This window comes from Hibiscus syriacus, unplaced genomic scaffold, assembly GCF_006381635.1.
Source record: "Hibiscus syriacus cultivar Baekdansim isolate YM2019G1 unplaced genomic scaffold, ASM638163v2 tig00008146_pilon, whole genome shotgun sequence".
Taxonomy (NCBI): domain Eukaryota; kingdom Viridiplantae; phylum Streptophyta; class Magnoliopsida; order Malvales; family Malvaceae; genus Hibiscus; species Hibiscus syriacus.
In genome coordinates, this window is record NW_024062154.1 from 48716 (window position 1) to 67530 (window position 18815).

General features: G+C 34.6%; 2 protein-coding genes across 2 annotated transcripts; both read right to left on the minus strand.

Moving 5' to 3' along the window:
• Positions 1-513: 513 nt before the first annotated feature.
• On the minus strand, positions 514-4001 carry LOC120202082 (protein ROOT INITIATION DEFECTIVE 3-like). The gene is made up of 9 exons (XM_039202564.1): positions 3677-4001; positions 3484-3597; positions 3263-3396; positions 2997-3144; positions 2238-2437; positions 1734-1861; positions 1102-1334; positions 713-885; positions 514-634 (listed from the first exon to the last, which is right to left on the minus strand). Exons 1-8 carry the CDS (start codon positions 3878-3880, stop codon positions 715-717), a joined length of 1332 nt encoding a protein of 443 aa, XP_039058495.1. The 5' UTR covers positions 3881-4001; the 3' UTR covers positions 514-634; positions 713-714.
• A 12844-nt stretch (positions 4002-16845) lies between these two features.
• Positions 16846-18231, minus strand: LOC120202083 (heat stress transcription factor B-4-like). Its single transcript, XM_039202565.1, has 2 exons — positions 17911-18231; positions 16846-17804 (listed from the first exon to the last, which is right to left on the minus strand). Exons 1-2 carry the CDS (start codon positions 18157-18159, stop codon positions 17013-17015), a joined length of 1041 nt encoding a protein of 346 aa, XP_039058496.1. The 5' UTR covers positions 18160-18231; the 3' UTR covers positions 16846-17012.
• Between the last annotated feature and the right edge of the window lie 584 nt (positions 18232-18815).

The window sequence follows — 18815 nt, forward strand, 5'->3', positions numbered from 1 at the left end:
AGGTAATGTTACATTCCGGTAATCCTATTCCCAGAGGTAATCTTACATTCCGTGAACCAAACGCACCTTTAGGGTTTGTCATGCCGCACGCCACCATTGCCCGACCCATCAAAATGTTGCTTTTATTTCCTCGGCCCTACCCCCTTGAAATTTCATCAGAGATCTGCAAACCCTTTGAAATTGTCAAACATATTCACTGAATTAATAATTATTAGGCAAATAAAGTTATCTTGAGTCTCAAGTCATTTATCTTTACGCTCATAATCCAACTTCATGATCTTGTATGCAAATAATTAATGATTATCTTATGGCTGGTTTCTGTATTTGATTAGCACTATTAATTAAGCACAATTATGTACGTCAATCACATACTTGAAAGCCCATGATGCACCATCTTTTTAAATATATACCCCAATGTGTCAAATTAGATGATAAATCCAACTAATTTAGACTCAAACTCACTTCTGTAGTTTTGTTGCCACAGAAACTCCCGAATGCATACGAGGAACATTACTCAATATATGAACATTTGATCATCTGTCTTGAACCTAAATAGTTTTTCCAGAATGCTACACATTTAAGGTACAAAATTTTGTTATGAGATTCTTGTGTAATTTATCAAGATATTACGAAACTAGCTAGATGAAAACTAAATTCAACAAGGAATATTTGAAATGAAAGCTTGGTGGTCTGTTCATTCAAACTGTGAATGACTTAGTTCCCTTTGGATCCTTCCATTGCTTGTCCATCTAAGAGCTCATTGACGCAGAATTCCTGCAAGTTGTCATAAACTTTTTTCAATTGCTGAAACATCTCCATAGATCGTTGGCCGTCAAGCTTCAGTCTCTTCACTTCCATTTCAGCCGCGGCTGAAGATCCTTGTTGCTGCAAACAATGGGGTGACAGGAGTCTATTAGACAAGGCTCTCAGAGTTTAGGGAATATTAAATATATGAATGTCAAATGATCACAAGCCAGTAATGGTAAGAAAATTATACAGATGGCCACCATGGTGCTTGATATCAAAGCAGTAACGAGTATGAGAAACCGAAACCACAATAATTACATTGTCCATGATCGTGCAATAAGCAGTAAAGAAAACCTGAAGCTGTTTAACGTGATCATTGATTAGCTGAGAACTGAGGTATGAAGGGAGGTCTATCGTATCCGGGAGTGCAATGATAGCCTTGTTATCCATGTCTTCATCGCTTGAATTTGCATATTTTTCTAGAGGAGGCCGGAGTGATTCGTGCCTTCTTGAGGAAGCTTGCACTTTTGATTCGGTCCGAGTGAAAGGGTATGGTAGTCTAACAATGAGAATATTGTTCACAGGGCCTGAATATTGATGAACATCAGTTACATGCTTTGGATGTACATAATAAAGATCATGTGAAGCTATTGTAGGAAAATGAAAAGGAAAGCCACGCCAAATACAAGAATGAAGCACAATATACAAAAATACAAACAAAACAAAAGCTCAAATTGCTCAATAGAAGGCAGTTCATATTTCTTACTTTTTCCCCTCTAAGATGGTATTAATCTATTCATGCATGCAGCCTGGATTAGAAGTAGACGTGAAGAAACAGAATCTGTATTTTTATATGACATATGTTTTAAACAAGATGAAAAGATGGACCAAGTGTGCGTAGAAATTGAACCCAAAATTAAAAGTGCACAATCTGATCAGTGCCATCAGTAGAAGAAAGTAAACATTTCTAGTTGTTTAAATGATACCTTTGGAATGTCGGAACATGCGAATAATGTTTTTGGTTTTCACATCCCAAACTCGAACCATGCCATCCTCTGATCCGGATAATAGCAAATTTCCTTCTGCACTATATGCCAAGCAAGTAACAGGCTTACTGTCCAAAAATAAGATAATAAAACTGTTATAAAAAGGGTAAGACTTAAGAGGTAACAAGAAACCTTTTAAAATTTAGAAAGGGACATGCAATATTAACTATCATTCACCACAACTTTTCCTTTATTACATTTGTTTTTGATGCATAACTATCATAAGTATCTATAAAATCCACCTTCAACCTAAGGGATTAGTTTTTGGATTTGATGCTGTGCAATCAAACAGTGAGTGGTTTCAACAGATAAGAGCAGAGACCACAGCACCTCTTTAAGAACTAAAAGAAAGTATAAAGTGATTCGAAGGAAACCAACATAGGCTATCCTGCCAGAATCACTTGAGAATACTGTAAAGATTGTCTGAACATAACAAAATAACACCTTTGATCAGTTAGTGAACCGATGATGTGCAATCCATAATTGTTGCTTGGGGGACTTTCAGCATTAAGTGCAGCAATATAAATTTTACCATCTCGACTGCCAGCATAGAAAACATGTTCACCAGGGTCTATAGCAATTGCATCAATGATGGAAGGAAACACAACATTTCTTAATAATCTTCCCCTGGATAAGCTCCATACCTATTAGCAATGCACATTAAATAAGGAACTCTTTAATAAGGATCTAGTGAACATACGGCTAATGCCATATACCAGCCCAAAAGCTGCAGCACAAATACACTACGTACTTAAAAATGAGTCAATAGGTATTCCATAAAATAAGGTTCTATTACAAGCATGATTGTTTAGTCATAACGACAAAGAAATTGTGAACTATAATGCTTAGCAAATGCTTTAGTTTGATTCTAATGCATTAGATGCTCAGGCAACTCACGTTAGTTACAACATGGATTAATATTCAATTCATGCTAAGCAAATGCTTTAACATATAACTCAGACCAATAATCTCACAATCAGAAAGTATCCCTTGATAAAGGGAGCACTCCGTAGTTGTTACCAGTCCAAAAACACATTTACTGATAAAAAGAGTATAATAGAATAGATACATTGGGTGATGCAAAGACTTTCCACCTAATGCTTCCATCTTTTCAGTCTAATGCATAGTCCAGAATAACAATCTAATTACCAATCTGTGAACACAAAGCATTCATTTGGGCTTTCAACCAAAAGCAGAACAAACCTTACACGTGCGGTCCTCAGAAGCCGACACAATAATTGCATTCCATCCACCATAACCCATAACGATATCCGTTATTCGCAGAGTATGTTCAGTAAAACTATACTCATAAAGATGACTTGCCTGCTGCTGTCTAACATTATCAAATATCCTAATTTACAATAAACATCAAAAGCACAAACTATTTACAATTAGTAACCACAATAATCAAATAAGATATGCAAACATAATTGATCATAGGAATAAGGATCAGAACAAGGAAAATGTACATGAAAAGCGACCAAACTCTAACACATCCATCCTCTGACCCAGAAATGAGGACTGAATCATCCTCGGAGAAAACTAAGCATGTAACTGCCCTATAATGAGCGTGCCATTTCTTTAATAACCTACCCGAAGCAACCTAAATAGTGAAACAAAAACCACCCAAAAAGATTAGCTTCAATTAAAAATAAAAGGCTAAAAAGTAAACAAAGGAATTGAACTTTACCTCCCAGAAGTAAATGTCGCCAGATGAACCTCCACCAACAATATAACTACCTTCGCTATTAGCAGCAAGCGGTTTAATAGGTTCCGCGGGAAAGCTTTTAACTTGCGCTTGAGGCTGTAAAAGAAATGATAACATGAAGATGAGAATGTTTGGGAAAAGAATGGAAGAGTTTGGGTGGTTATAAAGAGCAAACCTTGGACCAAGACCAATAAAGGACGTGGCCGGAGGTGGCGGAGGGGTCGCGAAGTTGAGAGCAGGCGAGGAAACAGCAACCTATGGAGGCAAGACCGTGGGGAGGTGAGGCACAAGTCTTGTAACGGAGTTGCTCCGCCCCTGTTTGTAGGTCCCAGCAACCTATGCCGCCATCGATTGAAGATGATGCTATTACTACATTCATTGTTATTGGCAAACTTGCTTTTTTTTTCTTTTCTTTTAACTTAGGAGTTTCGTTTCGGTTTCGGTTCCGGTTCCGGCTCCTAACAACTATCAATAGCACTGGGGTTTTGCATTCCCCCCCCCCCCTAGGGTTTTGGGTACAAGGGAGGAGAGGCTTGCAAAAAAGAGGGTGACAAAAGTTAGATCGTTTGGAACTGAAACGATGGCGTTTCATTTTTAAGCGTAAACTACACGTTTCGTAACCAAACTATCACTTTAGTTCCTTTATGGTCACCTAACTATCGTTTGTTTTCAAAATCATACATAATTTTCAGTTTTGATTTCATTTTAGTCACTCACCGTTATAAACATAATAGTGATGCTGATGTGTCACCATAAGGTAATGCTACATCATCATAAAAAAAATGTCATGTCAATAGTTTTGTTTATTTTTTAATGGTAGATAACCAAAATGAAAACCAAAACTAAACGTTAAGCATGATTTAAAAAAAACGTTGAGCGACAAAAATGGAACAAAAGTGATAGTTAGAGTACTAAATGTGTAGTTTACCCTTTTTTTTATATCTAGTTTTATAGGGTAAGTTATACAAATGGGTCATTGTAGTATGATTAAATTTATCTTTTTCCTATGAAGTTTCAAAAATAATAAAAGAATCACTAACATTATCGAAAGATATAGGGTAAGTTATACAAATGGGTCATTGTAGTATGATTAAATTTATCTTTTTCCTATGAAGTTTCAAAATAATAAAAGAATCACTAACATTATCGAAAGATAACAAAATGGTCATTGTGCTGTTAAGCCTCGTTATCCCTGTCATTAAAAGTTACTATGTTCAAACAACAGTTTCAGCAGGAATCCAACGAATGTCCAGTCTCAGCTAAAGGATTACCAGATCAAATTAGCCTTAGGAATTCTATGTTATTTTAATCATTGGTCACTTGCTTCAGAGAAACTTGCAAGATTTCTGTTCCAGATCAAATGAACTTTATTTCGCTTAAAATGATTACAAATTATGTCCCACTGGTTTTCTGCAAATTCTCCAATCAAGCGTATGTCACTAAACAATCAGACATTACAGCTCCATATATAAAACTAATTTATTTGACTGAAAGAGTTGACTTTCATAGTTCTATCAACATCAATGTTCCATTTTCCATCTTCTATAACAATTCAATATCTGAAATCTCAACTCCTAGTCCGATCAACATATTTACGATTGATATTGATACACAATTCCTTGTGGCATCTTGCGTATGATCGACTCGAAGTACAATAATTGTACCCCAAATTTGAACACATGGTTAGGGCTTAGTAACAAAATTGAGAAAACCAAAAGACCGACACAGATAGATAGATGTGGATAACACATTTCTCAACGAAAGCCTATCCGAAAAAGTCTACGTCGATCAACCATTAGGATTTGAAAAGTGTGATGTTGATGTAAAACCTTTGGTATATAAGTTATGCAAGTCATTTTATAATCTCAAACAAGCTCCACAAGTATGGTTTAACAAGTTCAAGACGTGTCTTGTTAATGATTTGAATTTTACGGTCTTTCAAGTAGACACATCCCTTTATTATCGATTGTTAAGAGAAAACAAGTTTACATCATGATTTATGTAGACAATACAATGGTAACAAGTTGAGATATAGAACAAGTCAATGATGTTACTAAAAAAATCAATACTATTTTTTCTTTAAAGGATTTGGGAGATGTTAGTTTTTTCTTGGGTATGGAAGTTAAGTGAGTCAACAAAGGCCTCATTCTAGTCAAAGGAAGCATATTGTAGATCTCTTGAAGAAAACAAATATGGTTAATTCCACCTCTACACCGACTCTATTGATTACCACACCTCAACTCTCAACCTTTGATGGAGTTGTAGACACATGTTTTTGTCTGGGTTGAAAAAATAATATTAATATTCGATTCTTATTGTTTACTTTTGATTATCTTTTCAAATAAATAGTTGTACCGACTTTTTTTAGTGATTTCATATTTTCAAAGTTTTCATCTCTGGCTCTATACCCGAGCTCCGAACCCTTTTATGTGGGGGTGAAAGTGACGCCTTCATGAGAATTTATTCTCCGCACAGGCCTAGCAAGTAACCTTCGGAATTCATATACATTATATCTTCGTGTGAATTTATTCATCGCACAGACATGAGGGAATGTATCCTCTCGAGTTTAACTTAGTCCACATAAGCTTGTAATGGGCTTAGGACTAAGGGTCTGGCAATCCCAAGGGGGCACCAGCAAGGAGAACTCGGGTACCTTCTTTATAACCTAAACCGGGATACTACAAGGAATTAGAGCCCACCCTAAAACCTCATTTCAAACCCTATATTGGTTTGAGATTATTTCCTGCTTTATTTTCTATTCAGAGCATGTGAACTAGACAAATACGCGGTTAGGATTTGCTTGAAATTAGTATGCATGATAGAGATCATGTCCGAGTAGGAATAATAAGCATTTGGGGTAGATATCATGTGGGGGTAGGATTCTTTTATTTTCATTATTGTTTTGATTATTATCTTTACCTTACCTCACTAACTATTTCCATTTTTGTTCTCTTTAATTTTATTTTTATTATTTGCATCATTTGAAAGAGGTGTTGATCCACTAAAACGTGTTTGTTAAACCTAAATAATTTGCATTAATGGACAAAGGGGTTGTAATACAAGAGGTAAAAAACGCAGAGGTCCGACTATGGTCAGAAAAGACTCAGAAGGAAAAAGAGGACAATCTGCAAGGTAATTATGTGTCACATTCAAGACGTGGTCCCACAATCAAGTACATCAAAAGTCAATTTTCCAAACATAGGTTGGCAAATGTTGGAGGGGCAAGATGAGAAAAAGGTTACTGACCTGGAGAGTCTCTTCAAAGACAACAAGAGCAAAATGATAGATGAAATTGGAGGCCATTATTGACAAATTCAAGAAACAAGCACATGAACTTAAATAACTCCTATCAATGGAAGCCTCCAATGATGTATTCGTCGGGAACAAGTTCAATAAAAGATGAAATCCAAGATGTAGTCATTCGAGACTTCTTGGAACAAGTACAAAAAGCAGCTCAACACTTGCACGGTTCAGCCAGAGAAGCTAGAGCGGTTGAAAGGGTATTTAACCAATGACAGACAAAGGCAGAGGATTAGTCAACCTGTTAGAAGTCGCTCGGGGTCTAGAGGATTTAGTCAGAATATACCTTTGATATTTTTGTATCTTAAAAGATAAAACGCTTTTGTCCCAATAAAGATTATTTATAATAACAGGCATGTTTTCAAATCAATGCCTCAAACATTTCATGCATTTTTGCATTTTGCATCTACATTTCATTTTTAAGCATTTTCATAAACATGAAATTTCTTCATGGAGGATTCGATGAAGTGGTCTTAACCACATTATACCACATGGAAGCAAGATTTTAACAATTAAAGAAAAAACTGAAATCACTACAACGGGAGCCTGATCAGCTGCTTGTAGGACTAAGCCTGCCATGACGATTTGAGAAAAGAGTCCCTATATCCTAAGGGCTACGATGTTGAAGCTGTGTGTGATTACCAAATAGGAAGCTCTAGACATTCCTCTGATAATTGTAAGGCACTAAAACGCAAAATCCAAAACCTGATAGACTCAGGGGCATAGACAATCGAAGAAGGGGGCATTGCATCTACCATTTGCACTTAGAGCATTGTTTTGTTTGAACACGTTTTTGATCTTTCATGTTTGCTTAATCTGCTAAAAAACTAAATTTATGCTACCTTCTAAAGTGGAATAATGGAATGAATTTTAATCTTTAGTTCTTTGAATATTAAACGAATTAAAGATTCTTTTAATTCTTCAAGAATTATAGATTTTTGACATATGGCAAAATTAGACCTCTCTTGTCCTGTCTAAAACCCCAAAATAAAATACCTTAATTCTTTACCCAAAATAACTCATTGTCATTACCAAAAGACCAAATTTTGACATTACCTCCCTTTGAAATTTTTGAACATTGTTTTTATCTTTTAGATACACAATGAGTTATATCCATACCTTTCTTTGAGTTAATAAAGTCACACCATTGTCTTTTTAGACTCAAAATTGACTAAGGCATTAAGTTGTTCATTTGTACATAAGCATTATTCTAAGACACAACTTGGGGTATCTCGCAGGGAGCCTGAACATTGAGATATGTTGGGAGGAAGAAGCAGAATGAAGAATTCATTCGAAATAATTATATCGTGCATTAATTACATTGTTTTCATGTGAATAAAATTAATTCTGAAAATCTATCCCCCTGGGGATACCTCTTCTGCGAGGACTTCTTTGTATAAGATGATGAACGACTTTGTTTCATTTATCCATATATATATATATCCCTTGTTGTCCCCTTTTGAGCCTATAGTATTTTCTTCTGATTTAACCCCAACCAAGGATCACCCTCCACACTGGGGGGCAAGGTGGAAGAAATTTGCTCACATGAGTGAAGACTTCAATCCAAAGAGATACTAAAAGGTGAATCAAGTGCCAAGTGCGAAGATCCAATCAGAACAAAAAGAGAAAAAAAGAGCAAAAAACAGAGAGAAAAACAAAGGAAAAGTGAAAAAAAAGAAGACAAACGCATATGCAAAGATTCTCTCGATTCAAATGACACGTCGAGATTCAAATTATGAGATTGATCAAGCACAATCATTCCCAGAATCACTTCACTCGAAGATCATGGAGCATCTAGAGAAAATCAAGAGAAACACATACGAGCATATTCAAATTGAGCAAAACATGATTGAATGCATCAAAATTAATTGATCCTTGTTTCAATACCCTGAAACACTTGTTTGGCCTATTTATCATTTTCTTTCATAACCATGAACCATGGCCTACGTTACGTGCCTTAAAAGTTCCTTCTAATCATACGTGGATTTCTAAACAGAAGAGATTATCTTCAGATTTCATCGCGCCCATCAGGATTAATCTTTATTTGCAAAAAAGTTTTCTAAAATATTTAATGCATGATAGAGAAAAATAACAAAGACGGGTTCAAGACGTAAATTCTGAATGACGTCTTGAAACCAAAGGAGGATTCGAGTTGAAAACCTAAAAAGGTGGCTCGAATATAAAAATTGTGCAGGTGAGACGATCTCACAAATTCCTTGATAAGACATCGCACAATCCGAGTGTGATCATGAAAGTTGGGAGTCGAGAACACTTCAAGTAGAGGAGCATACAAGCTACCCCATCAAACCATTGAGCATCAAATAAACAAAAATGCCAAACCTTTGACCAAACTCAATAACCTGAGACTTTTTATCATTTCCTTACTTAACCATTTCCCAAAGATAGCTTTGATCTTGACATTTGTCAAATAGCTATAATTTATTGAAGGGTTAACAATGTAATTAATTCTTTGATATCCAATGAACTCTAGTTTTATGATTCGTCTCAATTATGAAACCAAGAAAGGGGCAATATTTTCAAAACTTTTGATCAAACATTTTTCAAAACTCTTCTAATTGATATTCTCAGATCTTGAAAATAAAAGAAGAAGAACAAACACTTTTCAAACAAGACAATATCTCTAGAGTGGATCTTGGTTTTGACATGTGACTCTAAGGCATAAAGCTCATGTTTAGAATCAATGTTGAAGCAAGAAATGATGAACAATGGGGGCATATTTGAAGATTCAACCTCAAATGTTGGGGCATTTTTAGAGATTCAACATCGAATTTTGGGGCATCTTTGGGGATTTAACACCCTGATGCAAATATCAATCTTCCAAAGGCCTTTCTTCCACATACAAGAACAAGCAAACAAAGAATAAGGCTCCATCCAAGAGATAAATCAGAATTAATTCATGTTGCATGCATCTTAGACATACTTAAGAGCATCACATTTATCATTTTTAGCATACATAATTTTTGTAGCTTTTAGAGTCAAATTTCAACTTCAAGATGAAAGATACTCGATTCAAAAGCACATTCAGAAATTGATGGTGGTTGCTCAACTTCACAGCGAAGGGGCGACTGTCAACAAATAACTTTCCAGTTTCATTCAGAGTCAATTTCAACTTCACAACGAAGGATATTGAACTCGAAGTGACATAATTTACTCAAGATTGGATTTCAACTTCACGACGAATGATATTCAACTCAAAACCAATTTGGATTTCAACTTCACAACGAATGATATCCAATTCAAAGTTTAACTTCACAACGAATGATCCATCCACAATTTCAACTTCACGACGAAGGATATCGTGCCCACAAGCAGCAATGTACCCCTTGGATTTCAACTTCATGACGAAGGATATTCAATTCAAAGTTCAACTTCACAACGAATGAGCCATCCACGATTTCAACTTCACAACGAATGATATCGTGCCCACAAGCAGCATACAACCCTTGGATTTCAACTTCATGATGAAGGATATCCAATTCAAAGCTCAACTTCACAATGAATGAGCCATCCATGATTTCAATTTCACGACTAAGGATATTGTGCCCACAAGCAGCAATTCAACCCTTGGATTTCAACTTCACAACGAAGGATATCAAACTCAAAGCCAATTTGGTGAAACTTACTCAAGATTGGATTTCAACTTCACGACGAATGATATCCAGCTCAAAACAAATTTGGTAAAACAATTCTTGGATTTCAACTTCACAACGAAGAATATCCAACTCAAAGCTTAACTTCACGGCGAATGAGCCATCCACAATTTCAACTTCACGACGAAGGATATAATGTTCAATAGATCGACTTGATTTCACAGTAAATGAGTCATCTACAACAACAGGGGTTTATTCCCCAGCCAAGTACAACATAACTCAAGGCGAGAAGGGTTATCTATCAGCAAAGACCTTCGAGTTCGATTACATTCAGCTCAAAGGCACATTAAATTTACAGTATAGCTCAAGTCGAGAAAAACTATCTATCTAGCAAGAACTTCGAGTTCGATTACATTCAGCTCAAAGGCACATCAAATTTACAGCATAACATAAAGCGAGAAAAGCTATCTGTCAGCAAACCTTCGAGTTCGATTATATTCAGCTCATGAACATATCAAATTTACAGTATAACTCAAGGCAAGAAGGACTATCTGTTAACATGGATTTTCAAGTTTGATTTCAATCAGTTCGAAGGCATATCAATCGCATAGTAGCAACGACGAACTATCTTCCAGAAGAATTTTCAAGCCGAGGTCTTTAAATCGAGAAGAATACCAAGGCCCAATTCCATGCTCAACCTGAAGCCCAATTACAATTATTCTCCAACAAAAAAAAGAATCAGACAAAAATTGGTTGTCTTTTTCATCTTTGCCCTATTATTGTTGACACAAGAATGTGCAAAGAGGGGTAGTTGTAGACACCCGTTTTTGTCTAGGTCGAAAAAATAATATTCATATTAAATATATTATGTTATTATTATTATTATCATTATTATTATTTATTATCATTATTATTATTATTATTTGTTTTTACTTATAATATGTGTTTAATTTTGCAGACCACCTACTCTAAATCTATCGAAAGCAATCAAATACCCCAAAATAAAAAAGAAACATAAATCTGAGCCCACACCCCATTTGATATCAACCATAAATCAAGGGGATTCGGTGGAAAATGAAATCAAGCAAAAGGAAAAAAGAAAAGCAAGCAATAAGACAAAGAAAAAAGTGGACAATGACATTCGGTGATGATTGAAAACAAAAGGAAAAAAATTATTTAAGGAGGTCTTGAACATAATGAAAGGGGAGGAGAAAAAAAGGAGATTCAAATGAAAAAGGGGAGTCTAATTAAAAAAATGAGGCTATCGGTTTTGAGGTTCATTCGAACCAAGCAATGTAAAAAGGGATTTTTCTCTCAAAAATTCTTCCAATGAAAATTGATACAACAACATATTGTTTTTTATTTCATTCGTTCCAGTAGCATATTATTATTATTATTTCTTTCTTTTACATCCTATATGTTCTAAATAAAAGAAAATACAAGGCAAAAAAGTTCTTACATTCTTCCAGATTTTTGCCAGTGATAGAGATCTCTGATCGACGATCCGAATGGTAAAAAGTTGTATAATACCAACACGAACAACATACTAAAAAATTAGGACGATCGGACGGCAGACAGTGTTGGATCGAATAAAATAAATTTGAACGGTTTTTGGCCTTTTTACGACGAACGAAGCCGATTCACGCAAAAACAACCCCAGATCCAAGACGGGGAGGTTGAGACAGACCTCCTGGTGAAATTTGGTAACCATCGGCCACCGACGACAGTGGCCGATGACGACGGAGCAGGCGACCGACAGAGGTAATTCACCGATAATTGGCCGGTTTTCTAGAGAGAATGGAGACCCTCTCTCTCTAAAAATAATTTAAAAACAAATGAAATGAGATTGTTATTTATAGAAAACTTTAGGGGAAACTTACACTTTAAATCCTTTAAGTTTGGCGTGTTTTAAAATAATTACCTGCAAGTACTGTTTTTGTAGTTTACCCATTTCTGATGCATGCTATATATTTTTGGTTTAATTTCTGTTTAATCCCTGTATTTTAGGCGTGTTTTTCATTCTATACATGAATCTCTGCATTTTTATTTTTTTCGTTTTTGGCACATAGGATTAATTATTTTTAATTTAATCACCGATGTCATATCTCTTGTTTTATTTATTTCTGATTTTGATACTTAAGTTTTTGATATTTTATTTTAGTCATTTAAGTTTCTATTTTTGTTATTTTAATCCTTTAAGTTAATGTTTTCAAGATCTCTTATCGAGTAAAAGGATTTTCTTTTAAACGAGTAATTTGAATCAAGTCTTTAATTTTAATTTTAATTTTCGTAATTAAGACAACCGATAAATTAAAATGGTATCGAAAGGGCAGTTCAAGGGTGTTAATCCTTCCTTGACTGTAACCGACTCCCAAACCCGTTTTAATCGAATCTTTGGTAAACGCATACCAATTTTTGTCTTAAAAAATGATTTTTCTTAAAATTGTTTTTAAAAGACGTTTAGGTATTCGACATACCTAACCCAAAGGCCGATGGCGACTCCTTTCAATTTAATTCAAATTAATCCAAGATCACCAAATAATTCTAAATTAAAGTCGTAACCATTTTTTTAAAACAATATTTAATTGTTCCACCGTAAAAATGGTTATGACATGAGTTCCCTTCTCAAATATCACCTTGTACAGACAAGTGGTAAGAGCTTTACAGCATAAATGTAGCACTAGGCTCGACATACACTATGTTGTAAACAAAGTAACCCAATAGAAAGTTGTCAAATGCATCTTAGGATATCTTATAAGAACTATATACCCTGAGCTTCTATTTCAAGTTTTATCCTTGTTACCTAAAGTAGTTGGGTACTCTGATTCTAGCTTGGGATCTAGTGTTGATGATAAAAAGTCTACATCTGGATATTATGTATTTCTGGGTGGAAATCTTATATCATAAAGCTAGAGAGTATAGTGTAGTATCATGTTCTTCAACAGAAGTGAAGTTGACAAGTCTATGCAATGTGTGAAGTTATATGGATCAAATCATTAGTAAAAGAGTTAAGCATATAACTCACCTACAAATCATGTTCATCGTACTAAAATGAAGTATGTGGAACTAGACTGGTATTTCATTTCATTTCATTTTATTTTTTGATAAATTATAATTCTAATCCTAATCCTAATCCTACATAGAGGAGAGGGGAAGAAAGAGAGTACTCTTAGTGGGTCTAAGACACATAACCTAAAAAAAATATGAGGAAACAAAGATGAGTAATTAGATCAAACGGTCAAATATACTTGCTCCACTCTTCAGCAGCCTTAGTTTCTCGTACATCTTTAAAAATTAAAATTCTTGTTCTTCACATGTTACAAGTATTGAATATCTTTCATCATTAATGGTAATTTTCAAAGTCTTACACTAAACATTAAATAAGTTAAATTATTTTGAGATTCAAAAACTAATTTAAAATCTAAACATCTTAACCCTTGCATTTTCTTTGACCAAATATTTCAAAACAAGAGGCTGTCCGAGGCTATCTTCAGCCTAATAAGGTGTGAACCCTAAATGGGCCTTAAAGCATAAGAACAACCAAACGAACAATTTTTTTGTTCATGTTCGTCCTTTACAATGGTAAAAAAAACAAACAAACGAACAACTATAAATAAACGTAAACGAACATAAAATTAGTTGAGTTTATATTTGAGAATAGTTTTTTCTTTTTAAATAATTTTAGGGTTTATATTTGAGTTTAAAATTAAATGAGTTTTAAAATATTAATGGATTTAAGGTTAAAATTTATTAGATCCTGATATTTTAAACGGGTTTGGAGATTGGGTTGAATATAAACGAATTAAGGTAAACGAACATAAACGAATAGATTACCGTACATGCACAAATGTAAATGAACCAAAGAGCTATTTGTTCATTTTCATTTATTTAATTAAACGAACGTAAAGTCTTGTTCATGTTCGTTCCTTTAATGAATAAACGAACACAAACAAACTTTTCGTCAAATGATTCACGAATAATTCGCTCAGCATTCGATTCATTTAATGAATAAAAACAAGCATCCATAGAAGCGGAAAGGACAAAGTTTGAGATTTATCTATATATTCCAGCTTAGAAATAATACGTTGTAGAGGTGGGATTTAGCCTAGCCATGTGCATTGGCTCACGCTATTGTGTGACAGTCTCAGCTAATATCATCCGACAATCATTTTATTTTAAATCAATCACTTGTGTGTATAGTTTGTTGTTACATGGTAAATTATTATAAATAATTTGTTGTTGATAATAAGATCTCAGCTTAAAACAAATTACTGACACCCCATTTTGGCCATTTCCCACCTTCTTCATTTCAACCAATGCTAAATCTAGAGGTTTTCCTTTTCAGAACTCAAAATTTTAAACATAAAACGTTAGTTGTTCTTCTGACAATGCATTATCTCAAATTTATTAAATGTAATGTCTGCTGCATACCTTAAAATATCCATCTACTTTTCAATTTTATTTGGTCAACAAATTGGAGTTGATGGAGAAGAAAAGTAGGTGTTAGAAGAAGAGAAATGGGCACACATTCATGTATCATTGCAGCCTTACAGTACTTATTTGATTAGCTCTATACAAACGCCTTTCTATATATATATATATATACACGACAAAAATTAATTTTTAACGATAGTATAAATGATTGTTTTGACCATTTTTTTAATCATCTTACCACTAACGTTCAGTTTTTAATTAAAATATCTGTATAGTAAACAAACTCTTAGTTAATAGATAGTCAATATATGTTACTGATATATTATTTTTATATATAATTAATTGTTAATGTAATATATCTCACATTACTTAAATTAATAATGTGATATCTGTTATGTCACCAAAGAGATTACATGGCATGGTCACATCATCCATAGTGATGATGTAGTATCTTTCACATGTGGTGGAGTCACATGTCGTTGAGGGTGGAACTTATCCATCTTGAAATTTGATTTTTTTTATTAGTTACTTATTATATTGAACGTCCCCTTGGAATATTATTTGTGCACGTCGCATTAAATTTTTTTATGTTGTTAACATATATGTCTGCTCTCAAAAAAATTTCTGGATTCGACACTACCACATCAGTCATAGTGATGATGTGGCATGTGTCATGTCAACAATTAAACACATGTAAAATATTACGTTAGTAGCATATGTTGGTCAACAAACCATTTCCTTCTAAAATGAAGTATTTTAATAAAAAAAATTAAAATATTGGAGGTTAAAATGTTTTAAAAATAAGAATATAAACCAAAGTGATAATTTATATAAACATTAGGGATAATTTCGTGATTATGCTTATGTATATTAGTGTTATTCTATTGTCAATAAAGTGATGGGCCAAAAGATATGCAAGGGTTGTATGTCAAACAAAATGGATTTTTCAAAAGGGCATAAAAAGAAGAAAAAGATGATTTTTCTTAGTCCAATACGGCTGTTAAGCAACACGAAAGGGAAATATATATATAAAAAAAGCTTCTTTATATGATTATACGTTATACTATAGGTTTAGGGTTTTATTATTTATTTATTTGGGAAAATCATGGGGACGACAAAGATATCATAAGAATTGTTATTGATACTTTTATGTGTGTGCCTCTCCCTCTCTCTCATGGGGGACTAAAATAGATGTTTCTTTTCACACTTTCATCACTGTCTCACATAGTTTTCTGTCTTGGGTAATTAATAACTGCATCAAAATAACCAGAAGAATTATATTCAATAAAATGCAAAGAGCCTGTTGAAATGGCTAGTCAAACTTTATGTTAAAGCTTTACTTGTATAGGGATTTTGGACAAAGTGATGAGTAAAAAGCCATAAAAGGAATATTTGGGGGAGGCGATGGCCCTTTGTTTAGGTACCAGTCAATGGTGTTGAAAACACTAATCAGATACTTAAAGTAGGAAAAGACAAAGGTTTTCTGGCCCTCAGGAAGAAGTATAGAACCCTTTGATACAACATTTTTTAGTCACATTCTCTTTTATTTCTCTTTCATTGATTATCTCCCTCTTTTGGATTCTTTTTCCTTTGGTTCTCTTTTTGTTTGCCTGGTTGATGATAATGGAGATTATGAGTTATATCCTTCATTTTTAAGAGTTTTTTTAGTAAATATCAAAAGCATTGATGTACGTATCATCCATAATGAAGTATCAGAGAAAGCCCTAGAGAAATTTTCAATGAGGTAGCTATATAAGAGACTTGATCAGCTTTCCCTTTCCCCTTCCCCCTTCCCCCTTTCCTCATTTTGAATCTGAAAGGAAAGTATTCAGGGTTCAGTCTGGGTCTCCTCTCTCCTGTATTAATTCAAGTATATATACGAAACTGTAACAGACATGAGAATCATGAATAAAGGGAAAAGGAAGAGTATGAGCAATAAATGCACCAATGAGGAGCTGAAGAAGAAACATCAAAGAAAAAGGTTTTATGGTGTCTGTGATATTCAACTTTCTTTTCATCTTCTTCACTATTACCAAAACTCACCTGCATTGATATGGCTTAGCTAGTGGGGGAGACACTTAAATTATATACACGAGTCACAAGCAAAAACTAAAGAACAAACTCAAAAAGGAAGATGAAATATTCTTGAATGGATATGAAAGGGAACTAACATGTATAAGGAGGCATAAGATTCAACCCTATATCATCTTTTTCCAATACCATACGTGCCTTGTTAGTCTCCATGGTAGCTGCACCATACTCCGGGTTCAATCTCTTCTTGGATTGTAAAGGCACGCCAAAGAGCTTTGTTCTGCAACTGTTGCTGCTTGGTTCTTCAAGAATCGTCAAGGAGCTCAGTGATGTTGCAGTTAGAGAGTTCAAAACCTGAGCCTGTTGCTTTGGACTGCTGGGATAATACCCAAGATGCTGGTTAAAAGGAGTAGAGGATGGAGGGCCACAAGGAAGTAAAGGAGAGTATGAATTGCTTGGATTGACCGGCTTAACATGGTTTTGAACGAAGTAGATAATATCAGTGTAAAGTTTTTTCATATGGGCAAGTTCAGACATCAGCAAATTGTTGCTTCTTCTTAGCCTCTCATTGTCCTCTGATAAAGCTGTGACCGAGCTGTTATAGCCTCCACCAAAGCCGCCACCGCTAACAACCGAGACCCCAGTCGGAGAAGAAAGTGGTGGCGAGTCACACCAGTTGACTTGTTCATCTGAGTCAGCCGGAGAGATGTTGACGGGGGTAGGAAATGGAAAGAAACTAGGGGCATTAACCATAGGAGAATGTGGGTGGAATTGTTGTTGTTGTTGATGATGGTGGTGGTGTTGGTGGTTTACCACTTGTGGCTGAGCAGTTTTTCTTCTATGGATCTCACAAAGCAAGTGTCTCTCTCCTTTCTTGAAGAACTCATTCGCGAACTCCCACCTATCTGGTACAATCTTCCTAAAACCCTAACGCCATTAATAAAAGTATAAACCAAAACCCAGATCAGTACACAGACATTAAAGGCAAAAAATTAAAGTAGCAGCAAGGGTAAAAAGGTTGAGTTTTGATCACATATGTGTTGAGTTGTCTGACAAAGCTGGAGAAATTGTTGTGCTTGAAGTAATTAGGAAGAAGATCACGAGCAAACTCAGGAGGCCTCCAAACAACGAAAGTGGTGTCATCTTCACCCCATGAAACTATATGGTCAGTGGAGGGATCATCAACTAGCTGATAGGTCTTAGTAAGGAAAGGTGCTGGCACTGATTTCTGAGAGTCTAGTGATAGCAATATCTCTCCACAATTATCAAGCATGAGAGCCATTGAAAGATGAAGCAATAAGGGAAAATAGAGCAGGAGATGGTGAAGAAAGAAAGTGGAGGGGGTGTGGAAATGAGTTTGCAATGTTGAAGGGGTGTTTTTATTTGGGGGTATTATAACATGTATACTTACCGGGGATATGCAATAAGAGAGAGAAAGTAAGTGTATGATGTGATATGGTTAGGGATGTATGTAAGATATGGGAGCTTAAAATTTTTAAAGTTTTTTGTTTTTTTTCCCACGTTTTTTTATTTATTTATTTTAGTCATCTGGTTGTTATTTTTATTTAATTTTTTAGGTTAGATTTGACATAATCTTGACTAATCAAGATCCAACTTATTTATTATTATGATTTTTTGTTTGGACTCTTGAATTGTATTTGAATACGCGGTTTGCGTTCAAAGATAGTTGTCTCACGACGCTTGACTCTAATTTATGATTGTCGGTGAATTTTCAATAGTTTCATTTCTGTTGTGATTCGTTTGTCAATGTAGTCAGATCTATTGCATCGATCTTTTGTTTGAGTTTTTACCCATTTCCGTGTATAGTCCTTGTATGATCTCAATTGGCTAGTTTCGCTTATAAGAAAATATCCTAATTATATGTTTAGTTTATACTTATACTTGTAAGTCATTCATTGTAATTTTAGATATTTTCTC